Source organism: Styela clava, chromosome 3 (genome assembly GCF_964204865.1).
Source record: "Styela clava chromosome 3, kaStyClav1.hap1.2, whole genome shotgun sequence".
Taxonomy (NCBI): domain Eukaryota; kingdom Metazoa; phylum Chordata; class Ascidiacea; order Stolidobranchia; family Styelidae; genus Styela; species Styela clava.
The window spans coordinates 19,371,895-19,398,255 of NC_135252.1; the positions used below are offsets into that span (position 1 = coordinate 19,371,895).

General features: G+C 33.6%; 3 protein-coding genes across 5 annotated transcripts in view; 2 read left to right on the top strand and 1 right to left on the bottom strand.

The window, feature by feature from the left end:
• The window catches only part of LOC144420781 (heat shock 70 kDa protein cognate 4-like), a 64,515-nt gene that overhangs the window by 18,502 nt on the left and 19,652 nt on the right, over positions 1-26,361 (bottom strand). The window lies entirely within an intron of this gene.
• Positions 1,513-3,275, top strand: LOC120343089 (heat shock 70 kDa protein-like). The gene is made up of 4 exons (XM_078110432.1): positions 1,513-2,056; positions 2,290-2,419; positions 2,747-2,853; positions 3,075-3,275. Exons 1-4 carry the CDS (start codon positions 1,991-1,993, stop codon positions 3,090-3,092), a joined length of 321 nt encoding a protein of 106 aa, XP_077966558.1. The 5' UTR covers positions 1,513-1,990; the 3' UTR covers positions 3,093-3,275.
• On the top strand, positions 5,889-26,111 carry LOC120343267 (uncharacterized). 3 transcript variants are annotated; one of them, XM_078110420.1, is made up of 26 exons: positions 5,889-5,975; positions 7,167-7,367; positions 7,520-7,609; positions 8,278-8,346; positions 9,491-9,667; positions 10,361-10,396; positions 11,041-11,238; positions 12,728-12,802; positions 12,872-12,961; positions 13,524-13,619; positions 13,815-13,901; positions 15,264-15,326; positions 15,406-15,495; positions 16,083-16,172; positions 16,877-16,963; positions 17,289-17,378; positions 18,001-18,099; positions 18,557-18,643; positions 21,706-21,789; positions 21,864-21,944; positions 22,132-22,218; positions 22,918-22,998; positions 23,647-23,766; positions 25,244-25,327; positions 25,677-25,787; positions 25,861-26,110. In XM_078110420.1, exons 1-26 carry the CDS (start codon positions 5,955-5,957, stop codon positions 25,963-25,965), a joined length of 2,499 nt encoding a protein of 832 aa, XP_077966546.1. In that variant the 5' UTR covers positions 5,889-5,954; the 3' UTR covers positions 25,966-26,110. The 3 variants fall into 3 exon arrangements, with proteins under 3 accessions (XP_077966546.1, XP_077966547.1, XP_077966548.1); XM_078110421.1 differs by lacking the exon at positions 15,264-15,326 and having other exon boundaries at positions 25,861-26,111; XM_078110422.1 differs by lacking the exons at positions 21,706-21,789; positions 21,864-21,944; positions 22,132-22,218 and having other exon boundaries at positions 25,861-26,111.

Consider the following 26,361-nt stretch of genomic DNA (forward strand, 5'->3'; position numbering starts at 1 on the left):
GGTTAAAGATTGTATTTTTCACTAGAAGGCTATTACTTTTATTTCCTAAATTTATGTGAGATCTGATATTGTATTCAAAATGCGCTGTTTAATTTTTTAAATTAGTGGAACTTGTTTTATGACATCGTGATGGCTAATACCAAAAGTCTCGCAGTAACAGAGTGCATACCCGAGCTACGACTTTTTGGATTTCTTGTCCATTTATTTGAGCATTGCATTCTTGTTTATATTATTTGAAATTTAGCGCTAATAATGTGGTATTTTTGTATGTTATTTTTTCAATAGATATTCTAAAATGTTCGAATTGAATATATTATACATAAATTATGATTTTATCAAAATTGAATTCACATTTATGTTTCAAAGTTTGATCAGGTATTTGCGTTCGATAGCGACACATTATTGCGAGCACTTCGTCCAGCATTACTTACTCCAGAAAGATCGTTTACAATTACCAATAGATCGCTGTACAACGCAACATTACATTTTAAATCCCAACTCAAGTAAATAATGATAAATTTGTGCAAACGAAGCGACTTACATACAGAGGTCTGTTTGCTCGTTAAATAAAAAACACGGCACGGCTCAGAGATAGTTACTGTAAATAGAGCTGTCACCAAATACCTGAGCGCATCGCTTGAATGAATTGTTTGTAGTGTTGGGACATACACAATAGGGAAACCCTGACTCACAAAACGAAAACCTTTGCTTCATATGCGACATGCTTCGCTTATCTGGAATGAGTGTTTCAGTTCGCTTTGCGAGAAAAGAGGAAGTTTAATATTGAAGCGAATCGGAACAGTCTATCGTGAAAGCTCAAATAGTCTAGTACCATTTATACAAGGATTTGATATAACAGTGATTGCGATAGTTTATAGTGTTTTGCTGTAGAACTACACGTAAAGATAGGAAAGGTGAGGCGACGACGTGACCAAAGTCAGTATCCCTGGTCAAAAATAATACAATTACAGATGCATGTGCATTGGCAAGGATTGGAAGTGTTTGCTATAATAGTATTGTGTCTATATTTTCTTACTGATAATTCAAAGCTCCAATCATTATTTGTACTGATATAATGCAGGTGGAAGTAACTCTAAGTAACAGCGAAGATTAAACCGTTACTCAGAAAAACTTCCTATTACTTAAATATATCCAATAATAAATTCGAATTTTGCCGTTATAACATATATTGAAGCTAAAATTTTAATCATTCGGCGTATCACGTTCGTTAACTATTCGAGAAAACCTCAAAAGGGGGAATGATAACTTTATATTTATATACGGGGACAATACGATATGATATTTTAAGTCCATGCATTTATGTACAAAACTCAGCGCTCCAGAAGTGTGTGTACCAATATGGAGGTAACTAGTTTTGTTTCGTTCAAGCTTGTTGTTTCACGACTAAGAATTTGCAAGTAATTTAAATTATTTTATTTTTCATTAATTCAAGTTTGAACCTTTTTTTATTCATATCAATACACAAATATAGGAGCTTATTTGTTTAATGTTGCCACACACGATTTAACATATTGCGCATTTCACTCGGCACGGTATACTTGTATCGAGCATGGACGAGCGTTGTTTATTGAACAAATACACAGAGTCGCATAGTATATACTATATGACGCAAGGGACGACTAAAAGCTATTGTTACATAAATTATAAGAGGAAATGAGTATCGAGTAAGTATGATGGAAATTTTTTTATAAATCTTCTTTATTGTATCAGTTTATAACCTAGCAAAGAGTTACCAAGAAAACGATAGCAGTAGAATTAATTGCCTGTCAGCCTTTTTCATAATTTATGTAAGGATTTGAGTTCAGGTATACCAGATATTTGTTCACAAATTTCAGAATCTTCAGGCACATGCTGTGAATTTGTCGATAGATGATAGAAACTTGCAACGTGTTTGTATAAGTTGGTTATGTTTAACATAATTAAATACGATACTTTAGAGTTTAGATGACCTAAAATAGTCTACGAAGGCATGTCGGCTATTGGAATTGATCTTGGGACAACATATTCATGTGTCGCTGTCCTTAGGAATGAAAGAGTAGGTATTCCATTTTAGTAAAAGTTAGTATAGTAGTTTATTTCAAAATTTTAAATCATACATCATGTCTATTTCTTCCGAGTTTTCTTTCGAGAAACAGACAAAACAGTCAAAACAACGTTTCCTTGTTTAGTAAAAAATCCATTTTAGGTTTCAGTTATAGCATTCAGCAAAACTTGGCTAAATATTAAAATTGTATTACAATCATTATGTTAATCTATTATTGATTTCAGATCGAAATTGTTCCAAACGACGAAGGAGACAGATTAACACCATCATGTGTTTCTTATTCCGACATCGAGGTATTGACTGGGAAGGCGGCAAAGGAAGAAATACCATTTAATTTTGAAAATACTTTGTATCGTAAGTAATTATTAATATACTTTTCTCTAAAATCGCGATGAATTAATAGTTATTTCATTCTCGTATTGCTATTGTTAGACCTCATTGAAAATCAGATATAATTTGGAAAAAATAAAAAACCCTCCAAAATGAATGAATGCAAATTGACAAAAAATAATTTCCACAGATTGGCACAAATAATTAAAAAAATATTCTCCTAAAGTTAGTATTAAAAAATTTAAACAATAAATAAATGTGCATGTCACTTGATACTTATCTTAAAACACATATCTGAAACACTTATTTCTTTAAACTATATATTCCATTATCATCCTATATTTTTCATAGAAATCAAGCGACTTATCGGCAGAAAATTCGATGATCCAAATGTCCAACAAGATTCAAAATATTGGGGATTCAAGATTATTAATCAAGATAATAGACTCAAAATACAGGTATGCATTGATCTCATGAAATTACATTCAAGTTTCAACTATATTACCAAGTGCACGCTTGTTTTTTATTTAACATAAAGCTTTTTAATATTACACTATAAGGCCACTTCGGCAATCATTATCATGTCAATGTTTATTTTGCTTAATCAATAACTAATGTCTTTAAACAATTCCCCATATTTAGGTGAATTACAAACATAAAGCAAAAACATTTTACCCAGAGGAAATTAGTGCGCTGATATTAAAGCAGCTAAAAGAATCCGCTGAGAATTACATGGGTTCCAAATTCACCGACGCTGTTATAACAGTACCAGCTTATTTCAATGATTCTCAACGTAAGGCTACAAGAGAAGCTGGAAGAATAGCCGGTCTCAATGTTTTACAAATGATAAATGAACCAACGGCTGCGGCAATTGCCTATGGATTAGATAGAGAGGTAAAATAATCATCTCCAATGAATACAAAAGGTTTCATGTTAGATTTCTTGTTAAATGCAGTACTATATGGCATATTGATGTGAATTTATTAATAATATATTACTTTTTCAACATCTGTAACAATTTTTTTGACTACAGAAAAAAGACGAGCGCCACGTTTTGATTTTTGATCTCGGTGGTGGAACATTTGATGTGACACTGATTACAATAAAAGATCGAGTGTTTGATGTCAAAGCAACAGGAGGAGATACCCACTTGGGAGGTAATGTAATATTTCTGATTATTGGTAAAACATCTAAGAATTGCATTGATCGACTACGTCATCAGCTACGAATTAATAGTCTATTCATTTACTAAAAGTATGAAGATTTTTAGACTATATACATATTTTCTCCTTTTTAAACTCAACTTTACTCTTACTACTCGTTACTCCAATAATTACTAGGCATAACAAATTTACAGGGGAAGATTTTGACGACAGGATGGTGAAACACTTTGTTGAAGAATTTAACGAACAAAATAAAGTTGATATATCAGAAAACAAAAGAGCAATGAGCCGACTTAGAATTCAATGTGAAGCAGCTAAACGAAAATTATCCGTAAATATGATAGCAAAGTAAGTTTAAGAAGCAATCTTTTTAAGCCTGCATCATTAACCAAATTCACAGCTGAGGTGAAGGTATTCAATTAACTCGTCATGCTATTCTTCGTCGATCACAGCATTGTTTTTTATTCTTGCGTTTGTGTAAAATTTATCATGAAGATACACTAATATACCCTGCGGAACTACATCATGCAGATAAAAAGTAAACTTTTACATTATAGAGTTCAAGTCGACGGCTTTCACAACGGGAAAGATTACAAAACAACTATTAGTAGAGCTAAATTTGAAGAATTGAACTACGATTACTTCGAGCAAATGCTCGAAGCAGTGGATGTTACACTATCTGACGCAAAGTTTAATAAAGAAAAGGTGCTGAAATAAATTAAAGGGACCAATAGCAATTCTATAATTTTAACCGAGAAATGTTGCCCAGGAATATTAGGCCTCGGCGAAAAAGTCTAGTAAAACAAAGATACCGACGGTCGATTCTTTAGAACTTAATACCTTCTTTTTGTATTGTAAATTTTCAGAAAGCGTTTCATAAAAAGAAGATAGTAAATATCAAATGCCACGACCGATTAGTAAAAAATAAACAGTTTTTGGTGGAAAAATTAATAAAACAAAATGTTAGTCTTATTCCCCCCTTTACACACATATTTTTTAAATATATTTGGTCATTTCTGTCTATTTATGATTTCAATGATTAAAGTTATTGACTAGACGAAAGCGTTTTAAAATTTTCTCAAGTGTGATGAACGAATATTGCTTAAAAACTCTCAATATATTGCATTTTCTTAGTATTCATCATAATTTCAGGTTGACGAAGTCGTATTGGTTGGTGGATCAACTCGAATCCCAAAACTGCGTAATATGATCCAAGAGTATTTCAATGGCAAAGAATTGTATAAAACCATAAATCCGGATGAAGCTGTGGCACATGGGGCTGCCGCACTTGCTGTTGATCTTAGCACAGATGCATCTGCAAAAGTAAATACAGTTTTTGTTACATTTTCAATATAAAATTTTAATGAATGCGTTATGGACATGAAAAAATTAAAGAAAAAACTGCATTTATTTATACATGAGGCATTTTAATAAAATTTTTAGAAGCTTTTTTATGGGGACAGAGTAATATTTTATATTCTGGGGACCACTTCATTGTAAAGCAACATTAACTCTATAAAACAAATTTGTCGAATACTAATCAACAAGACTTGTCTAGAATTTTGTATATTTTTGTAATTCGATTGCCTTATTTGGTGACGACTAATTCAGAAAGTGTGCTATAGCAATACTATGTGAAATCCTAAAATTAAAATTTCAAGATCTCTGCAGCAATAGAAATTGCGTAAATTTAGAATGATAATTGATTTCTTGATTGTGCCCTCATATATGCGCTGTAAAAAGATGAATATATTATTTATTATCTATTTCAGATAAAAGAGTTTACTCTTTATGATATTGTGCCTTTGCCACTCGGCATCAACGTTGTCGGTGATATCATGTCGGTGGTTGTTAACAAAAATTCGAAAATTCCTTCTAAACACTACAAAACAGTCACCACTGTTGCTGATAATCAAACAGTAATTAGCTTTTCGGTTAGTATTGTTATCATTTCTAGTCGGTATAATTTAAAATTAGCCTTTGACAAATTGATTGAATTAAATCGTTTACTTCTATTGGTATATGTATATCTTTTGTACTTGAGAAGTTGGCCAAGATAGGCGTAACGTTGTGGTCTCCACAAAAGAAGGCTCATTTATATATATATATGTATGTATATGTGTGTGTTTGACAATGTAGTGGCATAATATCAAAATTTATTCACAATTTTGTTCAATATTTATAATACAGGTTTACCAAGGCGAAAGAACGTCGACCATGCACAACAAACACTTGGGCTTCTTCAGTTTATCGGGAATTTCTCCTGCCCCACGACGTGTACCCCGTATAGATGTCTGCTTTGATATCGATTCCAGTAGTATTTTAACTGTTACAGCAAAAGATAAAATTACTGGGAACAAAAACAATTTAAAACTTGAAGCTGCTAAATTGAAACCATGGAAGAAATAGAACTTATGGTGAGGTTTGAAGTTTATCATAAACCACAAAACCTCTGGTATTACCTTGCTATAAAAAAAAGTAGCACAGATGTGTGATACATTTTCTAACCTAACCAATATTAGCGTTAAAACGCTTCAATATAAAAAACAGGTTGTTCCAAACCGCGGCCCGCGAGCAGCATGGGCCCGCCGACACGTTCCGTGCGGCCCCGCGGCCCACAAAACAATTTTAGCGTGCATTAAATCATTGGCAGATATTTTTATCCATTGGTAGAACATTTTTGAGTTATATTTAAACTATTCCAACTGGGAATAGCCCTTTTCCTAATTCAAATGCCGGGATTCATGTTTGTTAAAATCATGGAATTTCAATGTTGTATTTATAAACGTTAAGACGGTGCCAATGTGAGAATGACCTCCTGTGTTCGGTACAAGGGGAATGAATTGTGTGGTGCAGACAGAACTAAGTCGATGAGATGGGTTGCGCTTTTCATCTAAACTTCGCATCTCAAGCTCGCGTCAAGAAACTCCTCATTTGTAGAGACGTTTTGTGCCTTTATTTTAGTAAAAACACTCTATTTTCAAGCGTCGGCCATGCGACAGCCGTTGTGAACCGCAGAACTGAGTTAGCGCCACGCGATCCAGTCTTTTTTTATCTGGGTCCGGGGTCCCAACTTAGACGGACATGGTTGTTCTTTGACGATAGCACCAGGCATGCTCACGCCACAAGTAATAAAATTAGTCAAATATACCAATTCATCATACAATGAGTATAAAAAACGTAAACTGTGAAGAAACAAGTCACGAAAATTGTTTTCGAGTAATATCTATCACGAAAGAATATTATTTGAAGCGTCATTGCAAAACCAAACACGAGAAAAGATACCAAAAATACCACGGAAAGCAATTTTAAAATAACTAAAGTCTTTTTATAGTTTTTTTTAAAAGCTGATTGGAACGGTGATTTCTCATTTCTAAATATATGTGAAGTGATGAAATTTGCGATGTTTTGATCATATTTGGGTTCTCTACGACTGCGGCCCGCGAGACCTTCTCGAAAGTTTTTGGGGCCCGCCAACCTTGAACCTTGGACCTGATATAAAACATTATTGATTTATTCCTTGAGCTTTGTGGTGAAATGGCAATGCATAAAATTCCACATCGAGCAAAATAATTTAAAATTTGAAATTGTAGTGTTACTCTTCTTAGGTGCAAGAGGCTGAAAAATATAAATTGGATGATATTGAGCTCGGAAACATCGCAGACATGAGAATAAATCTGGAAACTTTGGTTTTCAACGCAGAGGAATCCGCCATTTTTCTTGATTCACAGGGAAATTTGAACAAAGAAGATAAATGTATATTATTGAATAAATGTGAATCAGTTTCTCACTGGCTAAACAAAAACAAGGTGATTTTTGATTTTTGTTGGTAACAAAAACAATTTGACTTTTTTCTTATATAAATGCCAAATTCTTCAAAAATTACAAATTCAGTTAAATTTAACCAGTCTTGAGTACGAGAGGTTTAAAGGAGTATTGAAATCTTATACATTTCTTTCAGAATGCTTCAAAGCAAACTCTATTTCAACAACAAATTGAATTTCAGAATTGCTGCCACCCAATATTCATACGAATATGCAGGGATAAACAGGTATTTCAATTATTTTTTTTTTTTCAAGGTTTCTGGTTGAAAAAGTTATTCGGTTATAATTTATTTTTTGAAAATAGACAGACAAAACCAGCTTCAGAATAAGTACAAAGTAAAATCTAGCTTGATTTATGAATTATCCTACAAAATTTCAATATAAATATTAGGAATGATTGCTATTTGCAGATTAGAATTAATAAAATATTATAGTTGAAAAAATAACTTGACTCACAAATGTCACAATAATTGTTTTCGAGAACTTTTAATATAAATTATGTTTAAATAATTTGTGTAGGACTGTGCGTACATAAACAATCAGGGGCGCAGCCAAAATTATAGAGGGTGAAAAGTTGTAGAGAAAAGTTTAATGTAAGGGCCCATGGTACATTATTCGCGTTTGCGCCAATTCTTCAAATAGCTAACAAGTTTGCTAATAATGATTATTTTCTTACACAAAATGTTTAATACATGGTCAAAACGAGCATTTGAAATGTATTGCTATAATAATTTTTTTTTGTTTAATTTAACTGGCGGCTACGTTGGCTTGCGCCAGAGCTGCCGCAATACTAATTATAGATAACACTGAAATCTACGGACAAATAAATTGTTAACTTGTTTCCATCAAAAGTTCAAGCGGTATGCATAATTTGTTTAATTAATATTTATTTCAGATTGCAGATGGTATTGCATCTGAAAACAAGAAGATAGAATTCAATCAAATTCGCATAGAACAAGACAAGGTACACACACCGCCAAATACAAATCGATTAACGATTATTCATGATTATTACGATTTAGAGGTGGCAAATATTTTGGCAATTATTTGACTATTTGACTATTCTACTGCATGCATGCAAAATTTGTTATACTCGTGTTTTACATAAAATTGCAAAAACAAAAATTAGAACAATATTCAAAATATTAGACAAACTCGTCTAGGATTTTCCAATATTTGGATTTATTTGAAAATTGAAAGTATTCTTAAAAACACCACTTAATATTAAACAGACTGCTCTCTGTGAAATATTGTTCCGATATGCTTTTAGGATTTCTGACTTAACTTAAAGTGGCAAATATAACAAAAGAGCAGGTATGAAATGTCGCTACATTTTAGCTGAATGTCGTTCTTCCACAGAACTACACTCCAGTTAATAAATGATATGAGCAACGCTTAGCGTTTATCTGTGTGTTCTAACTTTGCGTAATTGAAGCATATCGTTAATCAAATTTACTGATATCTTTGTTTTATTTGAAATATTTTTCGTCTCATCAGTGTAATGACCACGAAGTGGACCTATAAACTGTTTTACGGCATTTGTTATCAATCGGTGGGGCACGTCCCACAACAATGGGGGGGGGGGGGGGGGCTTTGGGGGTGTCGAAGACATTTTTTGAGGGGGTGTGAAGCTGATGAAAAATAAAAATATTTGTAAGATTTGTTCTTGCCGGCTTTATTTTGGATATTTAGATTTCTTTATTGCTTAGAGATATCGTTTCCATCCACGTTGGGAATACTTTTTTTAAGCCCCCCTTATAGAATATGTCAAGTCTTGCGCCCCACTTCAAAGATAACTGATTAACAAAAAGCTACAAATGAAAAGTAGTAAAGCGAAGTCAGTTTTATTCAAAAACACGTTGGGAATACGCGGATTGAAAATAGATAATGCAGTAGTTGAAATTTCTAAATAAAATTCAAATTTCATAAGGCGAACAAGATCAAATCTAACAAATATTTTTATTTTTAATTAGCTTCAGTAGTGAATTCCATATATGTGAAGTTCACAAAATACACGGATATATATTTAGTATTAAATATAGTACTGAATGTATATAATCGATGTTATTAGAATAATTCTAATATCTATGTAAATCATTCATTATTAGGTCAATGACATCGTTCTGGTGGGAGGATCGACACGAATACCAAAAATAAGGAAAATCCTCTCGGACTTTTTTGACGGAAAAACTCTAAATCAAACAGTTAATCCTGACGAAGCCGTAGCATGTGGTGCTGCTATTTATGCAGCAGATAATATTTTCAAAAACAGCAAAATAGAAGAGGTCCTATTTCATATTTAAAATCTCGATTTGAGTTGCTTTATTATAAACATTGTATACCAGACAAATTATGACACAGGGTTTCCTGTTGTTTTTTGATGTTACGGTTACTATATTTTACATTTAAAACAAATGCGTAGTCTTTGGCATAATGATAAATAAGCCAACTAGCCTACATACTAAGATGGACTATATGTCTTGAACTAATTTAGTGAAATGGTTAGAAAAGCGAATAAACGCTCACTAGCTTTTAGCTTTTATCGGTTCTAATATTTCTATTCCATTATTTTGCAATTATGTTCGTTAAGGTTAGAAGTCAAGTCCGGATAATATGTTTTGTGCCAAATATAATTTAGTGATGTATAACCTATTTAGTGGGAAGGGCTATGAGAGTTACTTTGATATGATTTGGTAAGAAATTTAGGTAGCGATCGCAGTTTTTCGCCCTAAGTTCCAATATTTTTTCATTTGATTCCGGGGTCCAGAGGGGTTCAAAATCAAAACACAATTTTGTTCTAATAACATAGTAATGCTTCCAACATTGTTGGAGACGAATTGTTGAAGCCTTTCAAAGTTGGAAGTAGAAATTAAGATTTCTTTCGATTCTGATATAATGAAGTTTCTCAATGGAAGTTTCTCTAATTTTGTGATGAATTTTGGTTCAAAAAAATGTAACCTTCGATTTTTTCATTCCAGGATCCCCGAACAAACAGCGATGACATCCGTAAAATGGTAATTCTATATATTTTGAAACTTAACATAGTAATTACCCAGTATCAAACTTGTATTCCGTTTATAGACCGCCTTCGTCATGTTGATTCGAATTTTTGGGAGATTAGGCGAGGTGGTTGAAACATTAGGATCAACTAAGATGGCATTGGAGGTTGCATATCTTGGATTCAAATTCCATGCCAAACCTCAAACTGTAGAAAAAAAAAATTTGTAGACAATGCTGAATCTATCAAATTCCGTTCCTCATCGTGTTTACACGGAAATAAAACCTAGCCTGAATTTAAAAATGATTTTAACATAAGACCTTCTCTTGAAATAAGAACTTAACGTGTTATTTATATGTAAATGGATATGAGTTTTCATATTTTGTTTGTTTGAAAATCTCGTAATCCTCTACTTTGTTATTTTGTTTTGGAAAAATAAAAATAAAAGACATACTCCAAAATAAGCCCTAGTGTTATTTCTCAGAATAAAATTGAAATAACACTGTCTTACTTTCGGGGAAACACGGTACTAATAAATAGTACATATCAGTGACTGTCTGTATATGTCCTTGTTCAGAGCAAAATTCGCGAGTAAGTGCCATATAAAAAAAATCGATTTTATAAATCGGTTTCTCTATTAATTCAATATATTTCACTCAGATTCATCAAAATGCTATATTTAGCAAAGAAGATGAAGATTTATGGTTACTTAACGAAAAAAGAAACGAATTAGAAAATTATATTTATCGTGTCAAAGAAAACGTCAAATCAAGCAGCAACATTGAAATTGGTCGAGACGAAGCAAAACTATTTCTTAAAAATTGCGATGATACATTGATTTGGCTAAACGAACATCAGGTGATACTGTAAATTCAGTCTAAATTCCCTCAACTATGTATCATAACCCTGGTTCCGTTTATTGTCCAATCTTCATTGCAACAGTGAACGCAGCTTTCACCCTGCTTTTGTACAGTTTGATTAGTCTATACTGCAGTATCAAACTTTTTAAGCCGCGCCCCCTTTTTAGAATTTGTCAAGTAACAATAAGCTACAAATAACAGATAGTAAGGCAAAAAACACCTTGGTTCTCGAAAATTGTCTACGCCCCCTTGTGAGGCGCGCCCCACTGCTTGAAAACCATTGGTCTATAGCATTGGTTCTTAACCTGGGTTCGATCAAACCAATGGGGTTCGTTGAAGCTGTTCCAGGGGTTTGGCGAAGGTCTCTGAAATAGTTTTATATTATGTGACTTACTGCAAAAATAACTATAGTTCATCGCAAATATTTAAACCTAAGCGTTTAACATCCAATAAATTAGCTTAGCTGCGTGTATAGTTCGCGCAGATATTAGTTTTAGTGGACCAGTCGATGTTCTTAGATAAGTACGTTGAATTGAAAACTCATATCTCCACAGATGTCGCGCGCTTTGGTGTTGTACTCTATGATACCGCTTTTAGATGCTTTCTGCTTATGCCTTTGAATATCTTGGATGGTTTTGACAAACCAAGGATTTTTAAGCTAAATATTTGCGTGACCCTAATTTATAATTTACCTTACTAACAAGACTTATAAACTCAGTTTTACGGGTAAATTGAAGACTAGCAGTAATGTACATGAATGAATGCAAAATCAGAGCGTGTTTGAATTTCTCTAAGACACTAGGTGATAAATTTGCGACAAAGAAAACCTAATTGAAGGGCTTTACTTGAAATTATCATCATCCGTTCCGGACACCTCGATATGGCGCCGAGTTATATCCTATCTCTATTTCTGTAAAATAAAACAATTGTCAAAAGCTTTTATATTCGCATTTAAATGCAGTTTGAAGTTTGAGTAACGAATGACTTGAACTACCAACGTTTTCAAGGCATATTATCATCTTTTGAATTTTCAAAGTTACTATTTTTTTATTCGTTTTTCGCTTTTCACTCGCATACCCGCATTACAACAAAAAACATCTGTTTTCCTTGTGGCCGACACAATTGTGACAAAATAATGACTATTTCCACACGGGGTATTGGCATCAAGGTTAAACCATAATGTTCATTTATTAAAACCTTGCACGAAATTAGCTCTCCCTTTATAAAGCTACGATTAGGCTCCTAACTTCAACCGTTCAGTACGATTGGGTTCGGAGGGAGCATGCCCAATAGCGCAGGGGCTCGGCAGGCTCGGGAAGGTTAAGAACCACTAGTCTATAGAGCGTGCATGAATATTAATTACACTAATTACCAAATAACTTGAACTATTTTAGTGAAACACTACACCAAATACAAAGTAAAATTTATGTATTTCCTCCACCAAAACAACAACAAATATCAATCTAAAACTACTTCTTTATATTAAGGATGCTACATTGAGTAAAGTGGAAAAGATGTTAGACGGCGTGAAACGTGCATTCGAAGATATGCAACAGCCTAAGGTACGATTCAATTATCACGATTCTGTTGTAAGTTGAGTTTATTGTTTTAGGTTCTTATTTTCTTTTCAGGGGCCAAAACAAGAAGACGATGTATACAAATGTACCGCGCAGGCCCAATTTTCAGGACCGAAGTTCGAAGACATACATGATAATGGACAGGTCAGGCTCACTTAATTACACATCAGCACGCACGCATAATCGGCCTTTTCTGTTCTGCTTGCTATGTGTCCTTGAATATATTTTTATGTATATAATATTTGTTTTTATCTTTCCAATTCTCTGAAGTCCTAAAATTTTTTAAATTTGCAAAGTCAATTTATTGATATCATATATTGTTTTGGCCCTCACAAATGTGATGAATAACTAAAAAACAACAAACCTGGTCAAGATATATTGAGAACTGACTTCATAACAAAATTGAAATTGTAAAAAGAGTTTACGGACAACCTTTATATCCTTCTCACAGTAGCCTAGAAAGTTATCACACCTTATCTATATTTACTTTTTTTCATGGTCCATCATCAATTTATATTACTTTTACTTTAAATTTACATAAATTTATCATCCTACTTTTATAAAGGGTTGTGATATATGTATGAAAAATGTTACAGAAATTACCCATAACTTTGTTCAGAAATCAGTCTCCTTTGCGTCCGAGTGAATGCGTATGACATTGCGTTGGGCAAATTTTCTTTTAAGAAATAAAATAAATTTTTTCCAGCATGTATCAGTGCACGGCGTAAATGGACAAAAATCCGACATTGACATTGACCAAAGTCAATCTAAGTCAAAAATAGCTGCACGGAGAGCTGCTTTGGTAAGTAATTCGTGTTTCTAAAAACGTATGAAATTAGTATAGTCTGCAATATGAATGTTTGTTTGGAAGTAGTTTAGTGTATTGTATTATAGTAGTATAGTTCTTGAGATTTTCATTCAATCGGGGTCACATGAAATATATTTTTTGTATTTAACTTCCACAAAAGAATTGCGAAATATATTTTTCATTTTTCAGGGTTCAAAATCAAAAGGCGCGAATCGGAAATCTACTCCTGTAAACCCCCAAGTTCAGAAAAAAATTGAAAAGGAAACTCTAACACAGGTGCCAATAAAATTAATTTATTTTATTTTTTCTTTGATCACATTTCTTCCTCTTCTCATTCGTAAAGTCCGTGCTTTTTGAAATATTTAATTGATAATTATTCAATTAATATTTTTATCAGGAAATTTTGGCGGAATTATTGATAGACGTAGATATCTTAACGCTTTCAAAATAACGTCACGACTGATACCTCACAAGCATGTCTGATGGATTTGAAAATATAGTGTCTTCAAATCAATATATCAGTTTTTTGCCTTTTCTCCCAATCTTGAAAAACGACTGTATCAAGCCAAAAAGATCAAAATTGCGTTCAACAATGGGAACAAGAAACGATACGGAAAATGGGTACTCCCGTAGTGTGTGTACCGGGTTAGGGTTAGGCCATAATTTTATTCCGAATTTCGTTATTTTAGTTCTATTGAGAGTTTGAGGACTGTTTGTGTTAGCCATGAAAATATACCCTTAGGTTTCAGTCCTTTATACAACTAGATGTGCGAATAAAGTTAGTTACCTCCATATTGGTTCTGCGCTTCACTTCTACGCTACTGAAAAAATTATTAAAGCAATGTATGAATCCCTATGTAGCCTTTCTGACTGGAGTATTTTGTATACCCCTCCTAAAAATGTCATAACTTTTTGTTCAAACGTGCGAGAACCTTCAGTTTAATTTCATCGGAAAGCGGTATTTCGCCGCTTTATGTCAGTTGTGTCTCGTGATGCGTGCGATATTCGCTTAACCGTGTGCGTTGTAAATGAGATAACTTTTTTTTTTTTTAAGTTTTGTTTTGTTTATCGGTTTAGCGGTTTGTTTAGCGAAACTGACTCGACAACAAAGTCTCTCGATATAGACAATTACGTAAGCTTTCATACAAATCCAAGCATGTCGCTTGAGACGGCGTCGAAGGCTAACTATTCAAGAAACAAAAGAGCGGGTTCATAGCGAGAAATTCCCAGCGAGGACGCTGATTGTTTTTTTTATTATTGCGATTATTACCTAGTTTACGAGCTAAAACGATTACTCGCCTGCTCAGATAGCTTTCTTTCAAGTAATAACATACTCCTATGTGCATATCTTAAATTTCAAATACTTACAGATATAAAACTTGTAGAATTGGAAATATGCCAAAAAGGAGTGATGCACAACCAGGGTTCATAAAACTCGGACAAGCATATATCATGCTTGAAAACGACGCAAAAGTTTATTATTGATTTTGTGTTGACTCAGTCTTTTGACTTAGTCCACGATAAGATGTATACATAAAGGATATTTACTCTTACTCACCAATCATATTAGGACCATATTTTTATAAGCACTTAAGTGCTCTCCCTGCAAAATTTGGTAGTACTTTTTTTTTTTTCAAGAATGCTGATCTACTTGGAGTGAATTTAAACATGCCCGATAAAGGAAGCTTACAACAATCCAAGGTGTGTTGAACAATTCAATCAAGGCGATTCTGTTGATAACTATGTTTCTAATTTATTAAATTAATTCTTTTGTTTTCAGTGGCAAAGACAAGAAGGTAGTGTAAACAAACGTGCCGGACAAGCTCAGTTGTACGAATCAGAAAAAGAATATATCGGTGATCATCAAAGGGTAAATTCATATGGAATAATAAAACAAACAAATATTTTTTCAATCCGACTGATCATCTCTAAAGTCTTTTTAGATGTATTTATTTTATCTCCTTCATCATGTGCATGGGGAATATTCACCTGGCTAACACAGACTGTCCCCGAACTCGATTTAGATCTAAAATAGGGAAAATGGGAATAAAATTATGGTCTAACCCTAACCAGGTACACACACTACGGAAGTTCCCTCACACCAGCTCAGACATCATTGTTTACTGGTGACCACTGAAAATCCAGTAGCAAATATCTATATATGCACGTGCTATCAAATATCGTTTATTTCATGTTAACACGACCAAGAAAACAGCTGTGGGGCAGCGAATTCCACATAATTGTATACTTCGGTAACTAAAACAACTACTCAGGGTACCCAGGTTTTTGGACCACGAGCCAAAAATATTGCCCGCCTGGACTGGCGAGCCATGTAAGTGTGACGTAAAACGTCACAAACTTACAACAACCAAGGTATGATTCAAGACAAATTCAATAGTACCAATTCTGTTGAAAACGTAGCTTTAATATTTAAGTTCTAAATTATTTAATTTTTAGAGGCCAAATCAAGAAGACGAGGTACAGAAACTTACCGAACAAGAACAACTTTCAGAACAAGAGATAGAAGGTGAACATGAGACTAAAGAGGTCAGACTTTGTTAAATACCAACACAAGCGAACAATCGGCATCATTTTTTTTACTCGCTGTTAAGCCACCGAATAACTCTTTATATATATTTGTTTTTATCTCTTCAAATATCCAATAACAATATATCCTACACGCCAGACTGTTATAACTGTTCTCGTAAGTTTACTTTATTTTCCATCAATTATATATATTATTTTTACTATTTAGTTTACATAAATGTATTAGCATTATCTACAAAGAATTGATAAGACTTCGGTATATCTCAGATCGACGGTTGCAGTGTCTATTCCAGTGATGCAGTTACATAGCTTAGAAATCAGTCTCCTTTGCTTCTGACCTTGCTTTGATAAATTTTTTCATAAGAATCAAGTTTCTAAATTATACTGTAGAATATACTGTAGTGTAGAGAGTATCAGGGCAAAACGTAAATAGGCAGATAGAAGACATTGACAATAATCGAAGTCAACCTAAGTCAAAAGTAACTCTACCAAGATCTCCTTTGGCAAGTTATAATAATTGATGCGCTAAAACTATAAATAAAATCATTAGACTGTAAAAGTTTTGCTCAGCAGTACCAGAGTTCTGTAGAAGTTGTAATATAGTACTTAGAATTTTCATCCAATCGGGGCCACTTGAAATATATTTTTTGTATTCAACTTTTCACAAAAGCATAGAAATAGCGCAATATATTTTTGATTTTCAGGGTGCAAAGTCAAACGGAGCAAACAGCAAATCTACACCCGAAAACCAATTTAAAACAAATTCCGAAAAGAAAAAAACTTCAACGAAGGTTATTGAAATCAGTTATTTTTGTTTTTGCTCGTTTTATGTTTTATAAATTTTATATTTTCACAATAGGGTTATATTATTACTACAATCTCTATTTTATCGGATAATTGAGGTATTATTTTTGGTGGAAACATCCCTCTAAACTCGTCTAAAACTTAGGTCAAAACTTAAGACTCAAGAATATATCCTAACTTACAGTCCTCGTCTTGACCGTAGAACCGAGTTACATTTTATTGGTAGTTTATGAATAAATCGCCGTTCACACAAATATTTAGCTAAATACTTCAAGATAGGTTATAACAACCTAAGATATTTCTTATTTATAGAGGCCAAAACAAGAAGACGGTGTACACAAATATATCGCACACAACCAATTTTCGGAACCAAAGTTCGAAGATATGCATGATAATGGAAAGGTCAGACCTAATTAATTACACACCAGAACAAATGCATAATCTACTTTATTTTTTATGCTGTCTATGCGGCCATTAGATATATTTTTTGTCTCCATCGTTCTAATTAATCATGGACAATATACCCTCCTGCCCTGGTCTAAATAGTTATGACCCTTTTTTAATGTTTGCATTATTTTATGGCCCGTCAGTAATTTATATTGGGTTTACACTAAATTTATTTAAATTTGTGACCATCCTTTCATGGAAGGTTTCGAAGCTTTTGTAATATTTGGGGTACTCCTGAAGTATGTGTACCAGGTTAGGGTTAGGCCATAATTTTATCCCGATTTCCATTATTTCATTTCTATTACGAGTTCGGGGACTGTCTGTATTAGTCTCATGAATATACCCTCATAGGTTTCAGTTCCTTTACACAACTTGACGTGAAGTAGGTGAACAAAATAAATTACCTCCATATTGGTACTCATACTTCAGGAGTGCCATATTTAGTATTAAGAGTTCAAGTAGTTGCTTTTAACTTTGCTCTGAACTCAATGTCTTTTACGTCGGAGTGCATGTGAGTGAAGTGTGTGAGACTTTGCGTAGGAAAATTTTCTTTTGAAAAATTGTTACTTTTTTTCAGCCTGCTGTATCAGCACACGGAGTAAAGGGGCAAAAATCTGACACTGACATTTATCAGAGAGAATCTAAAATAAAACTAGCTGAACCGAGAGCTCTTTTGGTAAGTAATTAGTTATTGGAAAAACGTAAAAAGCTAGTAGACTGCAGAATAGTGGTCGACAACCTTCAACCTACGGAGTAAATTAATTCACCTCGCGATGCTTCACTGGAATTTAGCGACAAAACGGCGACAGCAAATTATACGGCTGCGAATTTTAACCATGATATAATTTTATAATCTACGCGTGAAGAGCACATTATTGGACACGCAGTGGACTTATACATCGTTTTGTTACTTTCTTCGAAAAATATGCGTCAAAAAAGATTTGCAGCCTTTTTAGTCAATTTTAGCCCGCCAGCGACAAAAGGTTGCCGACCCCTGCTGTAGAAATCGTATATACAAAAGTATAATTTATGAAATTTTCTTTTAATCAGGGAGATATAAGAGATATATTACTTTTATTCTACGATTTTTACAAAATAATAGAGATTACTTTTCCTTTTTGATTGCTTTCCAGACTGGAAACTCAAATAGCCAAAAGGGCAAGTCTACGCCCGAAAACCATGTTCAAACGAATCCAGAAACGAAAAAAACTTTAACGAAGGTTGTTGGAATCAGTTATTTTTGTTTTTGCTTGATTTATGTTTTATAAATTTTCAATTTTCACAATTGGGTTATAATATCACTATAATCTCTATTTAATCGAAGAATTGTGGTCTTATTTTTGATCACTAGACACGTAGTGGAACTATGAATCGTTTTGTTATTATGTTGTTGTTGTTACTGTTCTTGTTGTTAACTTTTTTTTTTTTTTACATATATCTCAATATACCTTTGCGGCCTTTAATTTTGGCCCGTATACGACAGAAGGCTGCCGACCCCTGCTGTAGAATATTTTATATACAAAAGTCTGAGATTTTCATCCAAGCAGGGAAACACATGAAATATATTTCTCGTATTCTACGCTTTTCACAAATTAATAGAAATAGTGTAATACATTTTTCGTAGTTCAGAATTTTAACTCAAAAGGCAACTCTACGCTCGAAAACCAATTTCAAAAAAAAAACGAAAAGGTAAAAACTTCAAAAAACGTTATTGAAATCAGTCATTTTTGTTTGTACTTGTTTTATGTTTTATAAATTTTGTATTTTTCACAAAAAGGTTATAATATTACTATAATATCTATTTAATCGGAGATTTGCGGTATTATTTTTGTTGGAAACATCCCTCTAAACCAGTGGAAATCAACCTTTTTCAGTTTGCGGACCGTTAAAATTTAAAAATAATTTTTGCTTACCGGCGGACCTTCAAAATTCACCACAAATATCATGAACACAAAACATAATCAAAGGAATGCAATTAAGACAAAAGTAGGCGGTGCAAAAGAAGACAATCCAATTTAATGAGAAATTTGCTGCTGTATTTTTAATATTAAACGCTGTTCTAATGAAGTTTCTGCAAGGCGTAGTAGGCCTGTTTGAACTGAATAATATTTTGCTGTTTGTTTGACTCCATTCTACTATAAAACCTCGCTAAATTATATGCCTACTGTCAAATTACGGAACGTGCGAACTGAGAATTTTTCAATCAGGTACCGTACTATGTAGGGTTGGGACCCCGGGAAATCCCGATCCCGAAATCCCGGGTTTGAATTGTTTTTTTAATCCCAATCCCGCAATTGTTTCCGAAAAATCCCGGGATTTTAAGGCTTTGTTATCCATATATAGATATTCTCACAAATTGTAGGTTTTACCATTTTATTTGATACTTATTTTGAAAAAAAGCCATCTGCGCTTACAGTTTGAGTCAGTCAGACTGAGTGGAATTATTTTGCGGAATTTTGCCAAGTAATTATTATTTGACTAGTAGAATTGTCATTATTGCCGACTTATTTAATCACAATTTGAACTCAAAATAGCATTCAAGATTTACGCAATGACTTTGCATGGTTTTTATTCACTATTCAATACGAAAATAAAACAGCCACAATAAAAAAGTAAAATCAAGAAGGTCAACTATCGTCTTCAAAAATATCCGCATTCCGGCGTCAGAAACGATAATATTTTCAGCTCAAAAATAAGACAGTTAATTTACAAACGGTGACAGAAAGATCGAAGTCGATCCAAAAAGATAAACATCGAAATAAAATCCCGAATTCAACCCGATATTCGACAATTTGTTAAAATTATTCGATTCGATGGAAATATACTATTTTGCCCACCCGATCTGTAATCACGCCAGCAATTTGACGAAACGCGTGGTAGTCCAAACACTGATGCAATGAAACTCAATAAAATCTTCATAGATTTGATAAATTGCACTACTTCACGAAAGCGTGGTGGAATCGACGATTATTTTATATCTCGAGCACAAAAACGGTTATTATTTTCGGATAGTTTCTGCAGTCTGAAAATTCGAATAAGCTTTTCGAAATGCTAAATGATATTATCTTTGCCATCAAATTATGTCCGGGTCTTGCACGAAATTCATAACGTGAAAAGATAAGTCCAGCGGTGAAAATTTTTTATAACAATTTTGAACCTATTTAGCGTTTTTAGCGATAATAAAATATTGTTGTAATGAAATACAGTTTATTTGCCTCTTTCATTTCTGTCGCAAGTACCGACAATAACACTATTGAATGATTTTGGAAATGGGAGAAACTTATTGAATTGTAACAAAAATGAATAAGTTGTGAAAAACTGACAATACATATGATAGTAATAAAGGCGTAACGTGGAACGACGAGCAAAACCCAAGCGCGTGATCGGTGGCGCGTTTGAGGGCCACGTATTATCCGTGCGGTCGCGCAACGTTTACAACAATTTGAGGTGCTCCGAAGACGCTCTCGTTTACATTAATGTAAGAAAACGGTTGTAAAATCGGTAACTATTAACCATTTGTTTGCGTTCGACTATCGCACTCTTTATGAGTAGAAAATGTTCGTGTTTTGTGATATGTGTGCCGCGATATAGAAAAGGTTGGGAACCTTTCTTGTTAGAAGAATACCGGTACTACAAATCAATGAGAGTTAAAAAATCATAAAATTAATAGACATGAAGTCAATACTTTGTATTTTGCAATTAATTTATTTATATTGGGATATATTTGGCGGACCGGCAGCAAGGTTGTCGCGGACCGGCGGTTGATAACCACTGCTCCAACTGATGACTCGCAAGCGTATATCCTAACTTACAAGTCTTCGGCTCCAAAAGTATGTTTACCAATATGAAAGTAACTAATTTTTTCAGCCTACTTTGCATCAAGCTGTGTAAAGTGACTGAAACTTATGGGCAGGGGGTATATTCACTTGGCCAATATAGACAGTCCCAGTACTCTCAAACGAAATAAAATTTAAAAAAAAATTGAATAAAATTATGATATAACCCAAATCGGTACACATACTACGGGAGTACTCAGACGTCGTTGTTATTCAAACAAATATTTAGTTTAAAACTTCAAGGTTGGTTATAACAAGCTAAGATATTTCTATCCCACAGGCTTCTAAAACCTTTATCATGTGCGATTAACAATTTCAACGTAATTTATCTTAATTAAATAATATTTAGCAAAGAAGCTGTAAAAATACAGTTTTTAAATGAAACACAGCACATACGAGGAAAATTTTATTATAACAATGCATTAATGCTATATTTCATTTGTCAGAATGCCGTTTTAGATAAAGTAAATAAACGGTTTTCGGAACCAGAAAGAAAGGAAAGTTTATCCGAAAGAAAAATACGACCCGAGGTATGATTTTAAAAATTCAATCACGACGTTTGTTAGAAAATAAATTTACGATTTTCATTCTGTTACATTTTCAGACGCCAAAACGACAAAATAAAAGTACTAGGCACATACAATATCACGAGCCCAAAAGAGAAGATATACATCAGGATAAAAAGGTAACACAGACAAAATAACGAGGCAAATGTAAACTTGGTCTCATTCATTTCCTATTCGATATGGACTGCTTGCTATAAATGTTTCTATATATCAAATTATATTTTCCTATGGCATCATTTTTACGTTATATTATTATGCATTTTCTTTGAAAGTCGGTAAAAATAGATTTATTTGTTTCTTTTGCAGTCAATGTCAGCTGAAAACAGAAACAGGCAGATAGTCGGCAATGGTCAGAGTCAGTATAAGTCAAAGATATCTTCACTTCCGAATTCTGTAGGTTATAAGTCGGAAATGATTAAGTGCATTTTCAAAACGTAGAAAAGTGATAAAATGCATTTGAAAGGTTTTTTCGGTAACATTGACTCATCATTATCTTCTTGAATTTCTGCTTACTAACTCCTCATTCTTCTTCTTTGGTATTCGCCGATGGGTCCGTATGCATATAGTGTAAGAATGATGTAATATTATTTAATGTCTAATGAACGTCTTTGCTCAGATGAAACGTTAACTATTTATATTTGTGTTAGTGCGCAGCCAGAATTTTGAATCCCTCGTAGTCAAAACAGCTTTCAAAATTTCTATTCATGAAAGATCATATGAAATATATTTCCAGCGTGTTAAGATTGAATTTCTTTCCAGAATGAAAAAACCCATAAACTAAAATAGCGTACTGTTTCCTCGTCTTCATGTATTATAATTCTTAGATTCGCATCCTCACTTGAAAAAGTCATTTTAACTTCACATTTATTTCCTGTTTTAGTAACTATTGCTTGCCTTCGCTCTGAATGAGGCTATGTGCAAGAAGACGCTGACATGTATTATGGTGCCAAGCTTCTGTGCAAAATATGTATCGCCTAACAAATCTATTATCCCTGAGTTAGATATTTCAAATCTTCGAATCTCATACGCCAACCGCTGGACATGTCATTGTTAATTTTCTATGGACATAACTCTTATGATATTTAACTTTAGCCAAAGCCTTCTAATATTGGAAATACGAAGAGGAACGCAACTCCAGTACTGAATAAAAATAACTATTCGGAAAAACTTCATGTAAGTAATCAAGCGAACTAACAACGAGTTGAACAATTTTATTTTAAATTCTTATGACAGAGTTGTTTTATTTGTAGAAATTTAATACAGCTTGGAGTTCCGGATTTTGTGAAGGCGATAGATTTCAACCAGAGGCCTTACACATAAATTGAGATTCGTCATTCGTCAGTATCAAATTCTCTAGGCTTTGTTGTAATTGATTCAAGCAAAGCCCTTGAAATTAATTATGCATAATTATTTATTTGCAAATATTGTATAATATTTTAGTAAAGGAATTTTAAATTTGAATCGATCAATATCGCTGCAGAACCATGGAGTTATAAGCGCCATAAAACATATAACAACAACAAGCATCTTCCAATACCTAATGGTAAGCAAGAAGCGGAATCTTTTGAAAGAACCGAAACTTTGACAGCTGGGTGTTGCATACTCGATTTGTTACACACCAGACTAGTGGCCGTGGTATTTTAAACCAAGATGTAAAACTTGCAATGATGGGGAAGTTCAAACAAGTTTAGTGCTTTAACCACTGAGTCATTATGTAGTGGTTGGTATAAAAAATTTTAACTGATCAATCAAAGGCGTTCAGAATTTCAAGAAATATTGCGGAAACATTTTCAAATCAATTTTTCTATTTAATATTAACAGCAAGAGCAATCAACCGCCACCAACCGCCAACAACTCCCCAGCAGAATTAAAAATCAAAATCAATCGGATCTGTCTAATTACACGGTAATCACACCTGAAGGCCAGAACTTTTCTGTCCAAGTAAGCCGATTTTTTATTACCCCACCAGTTGAAGAAAGCCTTAAAACTTTTGAGATTTAACTTGGGATTATAAACAAATATTGTTGTTATTGTCGATACGCTATTTAGCCTACGTTCGCCTGCTTATTTTAGTTTTAAAAACACACAATTTTTTATTCATACAAATCCCCAACGTAAACAATACAAAAACGTATAAAATAACGTAAGCGTTATTCGTTAGTTCGTCACATTTATTAACACATTCATGCAATTTGCATCTTATTCCAAGTCGTTTATCTAATCTCCAACGGCTGCACATATATATCTATGAAACTATTCGGCCATAAGATGCTGGATTTGATATAGACCTATGGAGCATCAGTGATTCATGAAGCCACTCAGGCATCAATCTATAGACCAGTGGTTCTCAACCGGGGACCGATAGCTCCCCAATGGGGACACAGAGTAGTTCAAGGGGACCACGACACAAGGCTAATAATTTTCATAAAACGAATTCGTTTGCATACTCATCTTTCCCCGTTTAGGTGTTCACTGAGTTTCATTATCTAAATAGGTTAATTGCGATCACAGAGTGCATTCACTTTCTTGTGCATGAATCGTTGGATTGGCTTTACCAAAATGAATCGAATTGAGAGAGAATGTGCTCAATACCTGCATTGCTCGTATGTAATGAGCAATGAGTAATTACGTCCATCTAAACTCCAAAACCACCGTGATAAAAAACATACTCAGGGTAATGAGGTTGACGTCGGCTTCTTGGCTGCCAAGCGAGTAAGATTTGACAAGAACGCAAAATTGGCCAAGTCTGTTTTTTTGTCGAAAAAAAAACGGTCTTCAATGCATGCAGCGATGAAGTGGCATATCGGATTTTTACACACTACTTAGCAATTCAGTTTGTCACAGCCTATCTATGCGTCTATATCAAAACAAAATATAGAAACTGTCCTGATGTTGACAGTTCCAAATATGAGAAATCTCGTCAGACAGTCCCAAGCGCAAGATTCCCATTCATTGTATACTAAAAAGCTTGGACTTTTTTGTCTGTGGCTTGTTTTTGCATTTCATAATACAATCCAACACGTTTAGTTTTTTTTTGCAAGCGTGAACAGGTGGGCCACGAGTTCAAAAAGACGCTGGAAAGGGGCCACGAGGCATGAAAGGTTGAAAACCACAGCCTTAGACTTGGAGCCAAAAACATTTTATTATTAATATTCCCAGTATTACAAAAGCAAAAAAGGAAAACAATGTGACGAAACTAAATTTAATCGCAATTTTACCAAATTTTTCGAGTTATTTTTGCTTTTAGTTTGGTTTTAGTTTGGTTGTCGCTGCTTCAGGCGGCCAGATTGAATCACTAAACGGACTGGATTTAGCCCGCGGGACGTAGTTTGCCCATACCAGCTCTAGAATATGGTGAGTCCCGAGTACAAAGTTCATTACAATTTACAAATATAAAATTTTAATGTACGGAAAACAGATGCCGAAAATGAGACATAAACCAGCAGCAACACCGGCGCCACTGAGAAATGATGCAGATTATGATAAAAAACGCAATCGACAGGTTATTTTTTATAATATTAATATAGTTTTATTGACCTCCGTAAGGTGTCGTAATTCCAATGAGATGTTTCACACTTTTCTAAATAAATAATTCAACCAAGAACCAACTAATAAGTGGAGAGCTACTAATTATACCAACTTTTGTAACGGCCCGGCATATAAAAATATTAAAATAAGATACACAACGTGGTATGCAGTCGAGATCTTTTAAATAAAATCCATGTTTTGGTTAAAAAAAATTACCTACATGGAATTTTTCTCTTTTCTTGAGAATAATCTGGTAATTAATATTCTTGCTTTTTACATTTAACATGTTGCATTTATAAAATAAGCTTGACAATTTCAATTAGGATCTGAGAAGCCTCGTCTCTATTATTGAAGGAACGTTTGAACAGTACGATACGGCAGATAGACAAAAACTTTGCGGGAAATGCAACGATACCAAAAACTGGCTCAAGAACGTAAGTCATATAAAAATTTGATCTAAAATATATTAATACGAATTCTTGCTTCATTGTTATCTTATTGCTTTAGAAAAATCTAAAAGAGGAGGAGTTTACAGAAAAGTGGAACAAACTCCACAAAGCTTGGCAAATTGTCAAAAAAAAGTATTCCGAGCCGCGACCATCTTCTGGATGAAAAAAATAACGATTGTATAGTCAACGAATCCGGATAGATCGAATATCAATGCTCGGTATTGAGATCGTGATGAGATCGTTATTTTATTAAAGCAAGACAATCAAACAGAAATTTTATATTTATTTTTTTAAATGATAAATATTGTTTTACGTAAATAATTGAATAAATGAACAAATGTTACTTGGAGTAGTATTCAGTAAACGAACAAGTTTGTACGTTATGTGATTTTAAGGGAAAGTACAAGAATAGAAGAAGTGCACACGCAAATATGTGACGACTTGCTAATAATTAGTGAAAAGCAGGGTCCGATTTACCATTAGGCAAAGTAGGCCGATGCATATGGGCATTGACATCCAATTTAGAACTATTCAATTAATAAGAGTTGCAACGAATATT